Raw genomic sequence first — 12,789 nt, forward strand, 5'->3', positions numbered from 1 at the left:
AGATCTGCTATTTTCAGTATTTGAATAGTTTTTTCCTAATTATAATGAAAAGGGAATGGTTTTGGACATTGTTGGAAGCTGTTGCCATTGCTCTGTGTGTCCCCGACTCCCCATGCAGCTGTGCATGACGTGTGATGACAACACGGAGGCAGCAGGGTTCTGTGCAGAGTGCATGGAGTACATGTGTGAGACCTGCGTGGACGCCCACCAGAGGGTCAAGTTCACCAAAGACCACACCATTCGGCATAAGGAGGAAGTACTGCAAGGTATCGTTGCCTTTCCTTTAAAACCTATGAAGTGTAAACCACACACCATACCTGACACACACACACACTGACACACAAAATGTGTGTCACACTGACACACACCTACACACACTGACACACAAAGCGTACATTTTGAACGAAGGCAGACTGCGATTTATCTTTAGCCACTGACCGTGTTTTTTCCGTGCATGGCACGGAAAAAACAGCCTCTAAAGCCTCACCATGATTTATCTGGGTGATGCAGTGTTGACAAATGCGCCTCTGTTTAACGTTATAAAAGCCCCCCTTGCAATGCACTCCATTCCCAGACCCCTTGTTAGGATGTTTATAGCCTCGGAAACCCAGACGAAAAAAAAAAGTCTGGGTCCGAGTCCACTTCAATTCGGCATAGAGTAGCGCAAACATCTCTCACTCTCTGCTGATTTCTGATCGTCTGCACCTTTGTTAAATTGACACACACGTACACATGTACACACACACTCCTCTCTCTCTCTCTGTCGCTCTAAGTAATTAGTCTCATGTTGCGCAGCTGCGCATAGTTTCTCCCGGCGGATCCTGCCGGGAGCTGCCTATGCCATAAAAAGCATAGGTGAGTTCCAGGCTAGGATGTTTAGACCAGTGGACTCAGCCAGTAGGCGATTAAAATAGCAAATTCAACTCCTTTAACCACTTAAACCCTATTTATATATAGTGTGTATATATAGATATAGGGTTAAGTGGTTGAAGGAGTTGATACTCCTGTGCCCTCACAATAGATGCAACACATACTGTACAAGTAAGACGTGCGAACGCAGCTCGTAAATTGCAATAACAACAATTATAATAAATGACGTACCTTTTTAAGGTTTTTTTTAAGTTCTCTTATTTATTTATTTTGTAGTGTAGTGTTAGTGTTTTTTAAGGTTTTTTTAAAGTCTTTTTTGTAAGTTTCTTTTTTTAAAGTTTTTTTCTTTTTAAGTTCAAGTTCAAGTTTGTGTTAAGTTTGTGTGTGTGTGTGTGTGTGTGTGTGTGTGTTTTATTTGTGTGTGATACAGCTGCGCCCTCTGGTGGCGGGTGGGTAGTGTTACAGCGTGACAGACAGACAGACAGAAATGTTCTGCTAGGTCTCATAGTTAGTGCTCACTGCGTTCGCAACAATAGATTATATTCATTGGCAATGTATTGTCTGGTTCATTAGAGGCCCATGGTGCATCTACGAAGAGGCCGGTGTTCTGCGACCTCCACAAGCAAGAACCTCTCAAGCTCTTCTGTGAGACCTGTGACCTTCTGACCTGCCGGGATTGCCAGCTGGTTAAGCACAAAGATCACAAGTACGTTTGCTCCCCACGTAGGACCTCTGCTAACTCATTAAAGTGCCAAAGACGTCTGGCCAAAGCCCACACCGCCAAAGACGTCTTTGGACGTCCGTTGTGTGTTTTTAGTTTTTACGCTAGATGGCGCTCTTCGCTAACCTATGAGTCACCGTTTGACTCTCAGTGAAATAGTCTAGCAGATTTGAGCTTGGAAATGGGTGGAAGTGCTCCTTTTAACACCCGAGCGGAGTTCTCCGTCCTATCAATTAGTAACGCTCGTCGCCCAGGACGGAGATTAATAAAAGGTTGGAGATTTATTGATATCAAAACCGATCGCATCGCTCCACAGGCTGGGAGCGTCTGTTGCGCAACATTCAATGTTATTTCCGGTTGGGACGTCATCCAAATGTTCCCCCCCATTTTAGTGGATGAGACCGAAAATCTTCAAACGTGAATAACTCTTGATCTAAATCATTCCATCCAATTCTAATTAAAGATTATGTTTTTTGACAGCCCATCACGGTCCCGTCGCTAGTCGCGTTAGAATTTATCATACCTCCCGTTGTTGTCGATCGCCTCGGCAGTGTTTTGGCTACATGTTGCTACTTCAGCTACTTCCCAAAATGGCGCGGAGCCACCTTGAAATAGGTAAGCAAAGCAGCTTACCTATTTCAGGGGTTATCGACCTTCCGATAACAAGACCGCTCCGCAAACCGTTCGGCCACCGCTGCCCCAGGTCCTGAAGATCCTGGTCCTGGTCCTGATTTAATGGTTACAAATACCCCCGGGCGTTTGGTGTGTTAACGATGTGTGTTTGTATTCAGTTACCAGTTCCTGGCGGATGCTTACAACAACCACAAACAACGCATGGAGAGCATGACTCGACAGCTGCAGGAGAAGAAGAGAGTGATAGAGGAAGTGTCCAGCTCTATAAACAATGGGTACGTCAACAACATCCATGTGTTGCACAACATCTATGTCTATTTCATGTCAATTTATTAAATGTCAATTTAGCTGCAGACTTCCATCTGAAAATATTTTGTGCTAGTGAGATCCCTATGCAAGATTTGCGTTGCTAAATATTTTCAAATATATTCAACATTTCAAAGAAAAAATAGCCGATGTATATGGACGAATTCAGAAACGGGCCTCATGGTCGCAGCAAACGTGTAAACTCGCAGGTCTTCTACTACATTGAATGGTAGAGTGACTGATGCTAGTCTGCTCAAACGTTACTCTTTTACCTGCTTTTTACTAACACTAACTTTACAAAGATGCCCAGAACATCGGGATGAACATGTGTAGTTTATGGCTGCTCCAGTGCTCCAGCAGTAGTGGCAACATTCAACCTTGGAAAAAAAACGGAATGTGGGAGGGGAGGGAGGCTAGGTGTGTGTTTTGGGGTAAATGTATGTGGGTATTTCGTGGAAGTCTGCGTGGCAGATCAGGCGCGCACATTGGTGCGGGTGCGGAGGATGTCTTTTCGCAAGGTCCCGGGAGGCTGGCCGTGGCCCGTGGCGTGTGTCCATGGAAGTCGGCAGCAGTGATGCTATAAACAGCAATCCGGGCCCGAACTAATGTGACGCGCAGGTTTTGTCTTGTAATATAGATAACCGTCATTACCCTTTTCATGTCACGCTCCCCCTAGAGGGCGTTCACGCACCACAGGGGGTGCATGCGCCACAGTTTGGGAACCCCTGCGTTAAGAGATAGACATGGATCCGTCACACACACACACACACACACCAACCAGTAAGACACCCTGAGGCCTGAGGGCACATCCTGCTGGGTGACGGCAAACAGCAGACTGCTGGGCGAGCAGCTGGTGCTTTGGCATGGGGGGCTCAGATCAACATATGGAATTTATTCTCTACTGGCCATATATGGGGCGGCAGTGGCTCAGGGGTAGAGTGGCTGGATGGCAACCGCAAGGTTGCCAGTTCGAACCCGGCCTCCCCCAGAGTTAGTGTTGAAGTGTCCTTGAGCAAGACACTGAACCTCTAATTGCTCCTGATGTGCTGGTTGGTGCCTTGCATGGTTTCCTGCCGCCATTGGTGTATGAATGTGTGTGTGTGTGTGTGTGAATGGGTGAATGTAATGCACAATCTATGTAAAGCGCCTTGGATAAAGGCGCTATATAAATGCACCATTTACCATTTACCATATATGGAGCGTGTCTTGAGTGTACAGGGTTTGATGAGGTCAGATCAACATATGGAATGAATTCTGTATTGGCAATATATGGAGCGTGTCATGAGACGGACTGACTGACAGGTACGAGGCATGACGGACGGACTGACTGACTGACAGATTTTGTTGGTGGGCCACCACACAATCATGACCAGGCAGACCAGCCACGACAGTATGATTTTTAGTAGGCGGCCGCCAACAGGCCAAAAAAAGGCAAATAACCAAAAAAAACGGCAAAAGGCTCGCACGTGTAAATGGTAAAATGGTAAATGGTGCATTTATATAGCGCCTTTATCCAAGGCGCTTTACATAGATTGTGCATTACATTCACCCATTCACACACACATTCATACACCGATTGCGGCGGAAGCCAGGCAAGGTACCAACCAGCACATCGGGAGCAATTTGGGGCTCAGTGTCTTGCCCAAGGACACTTCGACATGTAGACAGGAGGAGCCGGGATTCGAACCGCCGACCAATGGATCATTGGACGACCTGCTCTACCTCTTGAGCCACAGTCGCCCACGTGTGCACGGGTCCGATGAACAAGTGTGCATGCGTGAAAGCTCCCCCCACACATTAGCTTCTGGCTAGGGGAAACACTGTGTGTTGATAGTGTAGAAGTGACCACTATATATATATATATATGTACGGTATACATATACACAGTATATATGCGTGTGTGTAGGTGATGTATTGCCTTTCATTGTGTATATTAAATTCCGTGCCAAAGAATAATTCCACTTGCAGATGGTGGAAGAGAAAGCGATTGAAATGAAGCCATTTCCACTTCATCTTTTGCAGACTGAACCAAGTTGATGAGAACCGTACGTCGGTCCATAACGAGATAAAGAAGGCCATCTGCAATTTAATACTGGAGATAAACAAGAAGGGCAAGATTCTGGTCAATCAACTTGAGGTACGAAATCTACTGTAATGTATAACGTTTACGATTGATTTACCCAAGAACAGGTTGACGTACAGTACCATTTTCTTTCCCAGAAGAAAACTGTTTGACTCGAGCTAAATGTTGTATCCTGAATCCCTGAGCAACCCGAAGCAACTGTATCCACTTACTGCAAGGCACTTATCGTCACTGTTGGCTGGAAACCTTGCATGTCCAAAACAGTGTACTTTTCAAGAAATGTTAAAATATATATATATATCATTGCTGTCAAGCAGAAATCTCTTATCTCCATATTTTATGGAGAGGTGTGTGTGTGTGTGTGACTGTGTGCGTGCGTGCGTGGGCACCACTCACTCACCACACTCGCCACTCCCTCACCACGCACCACTCACTCACCACTCACCGCACGCACGCACGCACCACTCACTCACCACTCACTCACTCACTCACGCACCACTCACTTCAGACCGGTCTAATTTTCCATGAATGAGCGCCCTACTGCAGCGTCACCCAAATGCATCAAAAGTAGCAGATCCACAAGCTTGTAGATTGTGGTTTTGAATTTGAATCCTGAAAAGTAACTGTTTGGACATTTTCCACCGGACAGAGAGGATATACTCTCTCTATATATATATATATATATATATATATATAATAAATCCTGTGTTCCTATGGACCCAACATAGTTATTATTTATTCACAAGCGCTTGTTAATATTGTTCTTCGGTTAATGCTTAAACAACCCACAGACACACATAACCACTTTGGACGTTCACCTTCAAAATCATTCTAAGAATAGCTAAACTAGCGATCTACAAGCTCACAACGCATCCCATCGTGGCGCATTGTGGTCTCTCAGATCGGCTATTTTCACTACTTTTGAGAGCCCACTGTCATACGACAAAGTAGTTATAACGGAACAAAAATATATGAAAGCTGCAAGGCGGAGATACGAGGTTCCTTGGCCGACGGCAGCGACCTTAACCCAGGCTGTCCCATGTGAAGGCAAGCACCAAGGACCACGAGGGCGTGCTGAGGAAGCAGCAGCAGGACATCGGCTACCTGTCCAGACACATGGACCACGTGATCAGCTTCACGCAGTGGGCCACGGCCAGGACCGGCAGCACCGCTCTGCTGTACTGTAAGAGACTGGTGAGCTAATTTACAAGCTTATTTTAAAAGCAACAATGTTGGTCTATCCTGATCATATAGGCTTTCCATAGTTATCTTTTCCTGTATCAGGCTCTATGATGCATGTTAAGCCTGTTAAACTAGCCTAATTCAAGATTTGTACTGTTTTACAGTAGGGGTAACAACATGTGCTATATTACCGCATACAGAATCAAGGCATTTACTGCATGTATTTAGCTTAATAAAACAGTAAATTAAAATGTATTATTGTTCGTTCGCTCTGGGCTCAGTCTGCTCTTTTTTCCCTCTATACACCAATTTTCTTTCACCACAAATAGAGAATCCACAACGTGACGCATAGACTGCTTGTAGATCGGCTTTTTTGTCAAGTGTTCGTACCTAGAATAGGGATGCTGGTGTTCATTAACCTAAACTCAAGCTTCCCTATCCTGGGGAAAACAGGAGAATATTGGACAAAAATTAGGAGAACATTCTGAAAAAAGAGTGTTTAGCTTTCCAAACAGTTTCCGTGATAGTGATACTACTGTGGGGAGTATGTTTTTCTAAAGAAACCCAACAAAAAGCAGAGCATGCGCTGCTCTCTGTTATACCCTGGTGTGTGCCTCTCTCCGCCGAGTCAGAATTGTTAATAACATCTCCAGGTTCTGTCACAGATATTGTTTCAGATTGGAAACCTGCTGCGGGCCAAGTGCAGCGCCTCGTTTGTACCGCAGAGCTCCGTGAGGTTCCAGTGCCGATCCTCCTACTGGGCTTCCAACATAGACCTGGGTATGGCAGCCAATGCATTACAGAATCGTCTGTCGGAATCGTCTGTTTTTTAACTTTATTCATGAATGAACGTCCTACTTAAAGGAGAATTCCATGCTAGAATGCTTTCTTACCTTTCTTTGTAGTTGTTACGTCCCCACCAAAGAGGTCCAGGTGTTTTTTTGTGCAAAAACTCCTTATTGGCTATTTCCCCTACCATAAGCCCTCAATGAATTGCATTGCATTGAATGGGAATTGAATGGGGCTATGGGGTGTTATGCTAATTCCATTATTTCCATCGAAATAAGTAGTAAAGTGTGCCGCTTGGGATATTATTTACATTATGAAGAGAGGATATATACAAAATAATAATAATTTTGAGCGATGGAAATAAGCGAATTAGCACAACACCCCATAGCCCCATTCAATTCCCATTCAATTTATTTAGGGCTTATGGTAGGGGAAATAGCCAATAATGCGCTTTTGCACAAAATAACACCTGGACCTCTTTGGTGGGGACGTAACAACTACAAATAAAGGTAAGAAAGCCTTCTAGTATGGAATTCTCCTTTAATCACATTACAGCCAGTGTCACACAAAGGTAGCAGATCCACAAGCCAGGCGTTTAGAGCTTGTGGATCTGCTACCTTTGCTATTTTTTAATTGGAATCCTGAAAAGTAACAGTTTTGGACATAGTTGAACATAGACCTGGCTAAGGTACATTTCTCGATTTGAAGTTGACAATATGCAAAAAAGATGAGACTCTTGCATCAATTCTGTCACCCTGTTGTACCAAAGAGCTGGAGACTTTTACTCTGGCCAAACGGATGCGCTCCTTCCTCTCTTAATATGTTCTTTCAAACCTCCATACAGTACAGTATATGTAAAACGTTTGGCTCCCTCCTGTCTCTGTCCGAGTCATTGTCTCCACCAGGCCGAAGGCATGGGGAGAGAGTATGTTTTGCACTCCGTCCGTGTGTGTGTCCGTCCGTGTGTCCGTGTGTGTGTCCTTCCGTCCGTCCGTTACCAGCTAATCTCCGGCACCGTTAACCCGGTCGATGCCACACTTTGCACACACACTCCCTGGATGCCAACGATGAACCTCTGCCCCACATTTTCCAGAACGGCCTGTTATAGCGCCACCATGAGGCAGCTTTTCACATGTTTTACCTAAAACTGCACCGATCTGCGTGAAACGTTGCATGCACACTCCCTAGAGGCCAAGGACAAACCGTTGACCTGCATTTTCCGCATCTGCCTTTTATAGCGCCACCAGGAGGCCGACTTTTGTAAAACACATTTTTTGATATTACTCCTCCAGATTCTGTCCAAAAATCTCACAAATCGTTACACACTATCTCTATGGTCATGTGCTCAAGTCGGATCTGTCCGATATTTCATATTCCATCCTAATTGGCTATAATTAGCTTTCACAGTTTGCAAGATTGCCCCGTTTTGAACAAAAGCCTCAAATCATGAACGCAGCATGCAATTTACGTGAAATCTTTCACACATTTTCTTACTAGGCTGAGGAATATATCCCACCCTTTTCACATTGGCCTGTTATAGCACCACCAACAGGTTGATTTTTGCAAAACACATTTTTGGAACAAAATGCCTCAAAAACATGTTTATATTAATCCTAAACATTTTGCCAAACATCTCACACAGTCCTATCCTCCTGGTGGAGACCTGTGCCCAGAAGGGCACTTTTTCTAGTTTGAGAATGATTTTCTCATTTCCTGACTTTATAAGAAGCACCTATGACATAATAACAATGGTTAGCATAACGGCTGTAATTTATTTGACGTTTAGTTCATAGCATTTCACATGATGTCACTGCACAGAAACATTCTGCATTGCAGAGAAAAATACAGTATTAATTCTTATGTTGAATAGTTTCATATTGCAGAGAGATGGCCTGTATCGTCATCTCTCTGGTGATGTTGTTGTAACAGCGTTGTTAGCTAATAGTATTTAGTTTTCTTGGTTTGTGATTAGTATGTAGCACAACTCTTCCACACTAAATATTTCATTGGAATGATGTGTGTGTGTGTGTGTGCGCGCGTGTGTGCGTGCGTGCGTGCGTGCGTGTGTGTGTGCGCGCGTGTGTGTTTGTGCGTGCGTGCGTGTGCGTGCGTGTCCGCGTGCACATGCCCTCAGGCTCTCTAGTGGTGGAGACGGTACCGGGCCACCAGCTGGGAGCGTTCCAGGGCATCCCACATCAGCTGTCTCATCCCGGGGGTCCGGGGCCCTCAAGCTCGCCCAGCGGCGGCCTGGGGGCCCCGGGGCCCCTTCACCACCACCACCTGGGCTCCCATAACACCCTGGCCCAGCTCCAGATGCAGGTTAGGCCCTGTCTGTCAGCATTAATTAAATCAATAAAACTCCTGTAATTGTGTTTTTGCCATTGGACATTGGAACATAATTTTAAAAAATAAATCTGTTTATGCATTTACAGTATGCTTGATATTCGGCTATTGCACAGGACAGATTATGACAAATAACTTAACTATACAAAGTAATGACTGACATATTTCAAAACTTTATACTCTCAATTCGTTTTTTAATAGTGGAAATAGCTGTTTTGCAAGCTCACAACCATGATGCTTGGAGATCGGTTATTCCCGCTTATTTCTGTTTTTAATGTTTGAAAATGTATGAACATTTTTCAACATGGAAACAATGACGATTATTGTCGCTTTCTGGTGGAAACCTCATATGTCCAACACTGTTACTTTTCAGGATTCAAATTCAAAAACAGCAAAAGTAGCAGATCAATCATAAAGGATCTGCTACTTGTGATGCTTTTGTGTGACGCTGTAGTATGATCAGATAGGGCGTGAAAAGAAGAAAACAAAACATAGGAGGTTTCTGTACGACAGCAACGTTGTGCAAAATATAATTGCAATCATCTCAAATAATTGCGATTATACGTAATGACTGTGACTGTCCTAAATAACTGCAGGTGGACAAGCTAAACCCCCAGCCTCACTGGCAGCCCCCCCAACCCCCTGCCCCGTCCTGGACCTGGCCCTGGAGTGTTCGTCTGCCCAGAAGCGCTCCCCCAGGACCAGGGGGTCCCGTCCAGGGGGGCTCTCCCTCCCAGAGCAGCATGGTCCCTGGTGGTATGGCCCCTATGAACGCCCAGCCCGGGGGACGCAAGTTCATGGTGCCACCGCCCAACCAAGTCAGCCCCACTGGCAGGATGCCAAGCCCCGGGTTCGCACCCCAGGTCTGTGTGTGTGTGTGTGTGTCTGTGTGTGTGTCTGGTTATCTTTAAGGAAAACAATTAAAAAGTGTTCCATTTGATCCAATGTAGTTATTATTTAGTCACAAGATCTTGTTAATATGTTTTATGGTTACACACGTTCAACCACTTTAACTTTAAAACATTCTCAATAATAGAGAAAATAGCCTATCTACAAGTTTTACGCATCGTGAAACGTTTTGAGCTTGTAGCAAAGATATGTCTGTGCGTGTGTGCGTGTGCATGCGCATGTCTGTCTGTCTGTGTCTGTCTGTCTGTGTCTGTCTGTTTGATTGACAAGGCTTCTTAACAAGCACAGGCGTATGTTGGCAGTGTCCTAAATGTAGCTGACAGCCTTCACATCCTGAGCAGTTTATGCCTTTCCGTGTCAAGATGCGTTACAATCAAAAGCTGCCGCATGGGTTCACATTACACAACCATACAATCTAAACCTTAACCAATTGTTGCTAGTTCACTATGCAGATATATCCTGTTCTCATGTTTTTGTTTCATAGTTTTGGTTTGGTTTTCACGACCACAAATGTTAAGAATGTGATTTAGATGGCATGTTGTTTAGACATTATGCTAGGTTCATTGTTAACCTGGTATCCTGTATTTTCAAATGTACAGAATGTTATTTAGATAGCATGTTGTTTAGACAGATGCAAGTCCATTGTTTACCTGCTATCCTAGTTTCTTTGAGGCACTACATTGTTGTCTCTGCACTCTAATTTACATGGTTATTAACTTATTTTTCTTGTTTTTTAACTAGAGTTCATGTTTACTCTTCTGAAAGTAGCTCTGGATAAGAGTGTTTCCTGAATGCCTACATTTTAAACAGTGAATAGTAAATCTAGGATGATTTTTTATTTAGCGAATGCAAAGTCCTTTAGCCAATCGGTTGCCTCCTGGTCTGCTGTATGGAGGGTGATTAATCCTCCTTCCAGTCTTTGGAGAGGGCAAACTTCTATGATGTGCTTCATAGTTTGCTCCTCACCACACGCACACAGTGGGCTTGGGCTACTGCCCCACTTGTGAAGGCTGGCCAAGCAGGGGCCATGTCCAGTCCTGAACCTATTCAACGTAGACCACTGTCTCCTTGGGAGGGTGGTGCCAGGGACCTGTTGGTTGGGGTCTGACACCAGGTGTTTGTTTGAGACCTCATTGGACTCCCATTCCCTTTTCCAAGCTGATTGGATGGTGAAGTCAGCTGATGGGGGGTTCTTCCAAATTGGTCGTCTAGATGGGAGTCGAGCAGTGGGTGGGTTAAATATGTCTGCATGGATTGGTAGGTGGGGAGAGTCTTTGACCTTTTGAAGCATCCTTTGAGAGACTGCTGCTCGCCGGATATGTGGGGGGGCTATGTTTGATAATACTGGGAGCCAGGGGAGTGGTGTGGAGCGAATAGTCCCGGTTATGGTTCTCATGGTGGTGTTGAGCTGGGTGTCCACTTGGTGTGTGTGTGATGACCTAGACCAGACAGGGGCACAATATTCTGCTGCAGAGTATGACAGGGCCAGTGCTGAGGTGCGCAGGGTGGAGGCTGCCGCCCCCCATTTTGCACCAGCAAGTTTACAGAGCAGATTGTTCCTGGACTTCACCTTAGCTGCTGTCCCTTTTAGGTGTTCCTTGAAGGACAGAGTTCTGTCGAGGGTCACACCAAGATAGGTTGGATAGGGTGCATGTTTTAGTTTGAGTCCGCTCAGGTAGATGTCCAGTTCTCTGGCAGCTTTAGCATTGTGGAGATGGAAAACACTGGAAACAGTTTTTGCTGGGCTCGGTATTAGGCGCCATGTTTTGCAGAACTGGTCCAGTTTGGAGAGGTCTTCGGTGAGCACTTGTTCCAGTGGGTCGAAGTCTGGTGCTTGGAATGCCAGACAGATGTCGTCAGCGTAGATGAATTTGCGGGATTTGGTGGTTGGTAGATCATTTGTGTAGATGTTGAACAGGGTTGGAGCTAGAACTGAGCCTTGCGGGAGTCCATTTCGCTGTGTTCTCCATGCACTTATGTTCTGTCCGAGGTGGACTCTGAACCTCCGGTTGGTCAGCAGAGTTTGGATAATTGCTGTTGCCCAAGCAGGGAGCACCTTTGTGAGCTTTAGTATGAGGCCTTTGTGCCAGACAGTATCATAGGCTGCTGTGAGGTCAAGAAACACAGTACCTGTCTTTAGTCTGTTCTCGAAACCATTTTCGATGAAGGTGGTTAGGGCCAGTACTTGTTCTCCTGTGCTGCGGTCCTTGCGGAAACCTGCCTGATCCACACAGAGAATGTCCTCTACTCTTGGAGAAATACGTTGTAGTATTAGGTGACACAGCTTACCCAGACAGCCCAGTACTAATGGCTGATATGTCTAGTGCTCTGGGTTGTTTAGTCTGTCTTCATGGCTTGTTTTGCTATCATGCTCTGGGCTTCAGACAGTTTTGAGAGAACAATGCTCTCTTGTAGGCTGCAGCACACATGAATTGCATCACTCTGCTATGAACAAGCTGTTGGGATGCTTTCTGCAGTTTTCTACACACACCACACAAGATACGAGCAATACACAAACTTGATACTTGATCACATGACAGCGTCACACAAAAGTAGCAGATCCACAAGTTCGAAACGCTGTGCTGCGTGACGCGACTTGAGGTTGTAGATCTGCCACTTTTGCTATTTTTAACTCATTGACTGCCAGAGTGAAAACATCGTCTATAGCTGCCCAGGTGTTATATATAGCTTGATTGATTCAGTGTTTTCACTAACCTAAGAATATCTTCTTCAGAATGATCCAATCAGTACAATTTCACACAGGCAAAAATGTGTTTTGCATTTGTGTTGTGTTGTATTGGGTAGCATTCACACTGATGACTTAAAGAATATATTATAAAAATATATATATATATTTACAGGCCTGAAAATAGTCATATTGCGCTCTTCGGACCAATTGTCACTGAGTTATGGCTATTTGGCTACCACTGTTCACCCACCCGCGATTTTCATA

At 44.9% G+C, this 12,789-nt stretch overlaps 1 protein-coding gene across 2 annotated transcripts in view; it reads left to right on the forward strand.

Moving 5' to 3' along the window:
• Positions 1 to 12,789, forward strand: part of LOC306923275 (transcription intermediary factor 1-alpha-like) — a 33,729-nt gene that overhangs the window by 5,544 nt on the left and 15,396 nt on the right. For both annotated transcript variants that reach the window (XM_079501309.1, XM_079501310.1), the window contains exons 3-10: positions 119 to 266; positions 1,444 to 1,576; positions 2,383 to 2,499; positions 4,553 to 4,667; positions 5,661 to 5,807; positions 6,461 to 6,575; positions 8,719 to 8,903; positions 9,524 to 9,790. In XM_079501309.1, coding sequence (XP_079357435.1) covers positions 119 to 266; positions 1,444 to 1,576; positions 2,383 to 2,499; positions 4,553 to 4,667; positions 5,661 to 5,807; positions 6,461 to 6,575; positions 8,719 to 8,903; positions 9,524 to 9,790 — 1,227 coding nt within the window. The remainder of the gene's footprint in view (positions 1 to 118; positions 267 to 1,443; positions 1,577 to 2,382; positions 2,500 to 4,552; positions 4,668 to 5,660; positions 5,808 to 6,460; positions 6,576 to 8,718; positions 8,904 to 9,523; positions 9,791 to 12,789) is intronic.

Source organism: Electrona antarctica (assembly GCF_951216825.1).
Source record: "Electrona antarctica genome assembly, chromosome: 5".
NCBI classification, from domain to species: domain Eukaryota; kingdom Metazoa; phylum Chordata; class Actinopteri; order Myctophiformes; family Myctophidae; genus Electrona; species Electrona antarctica.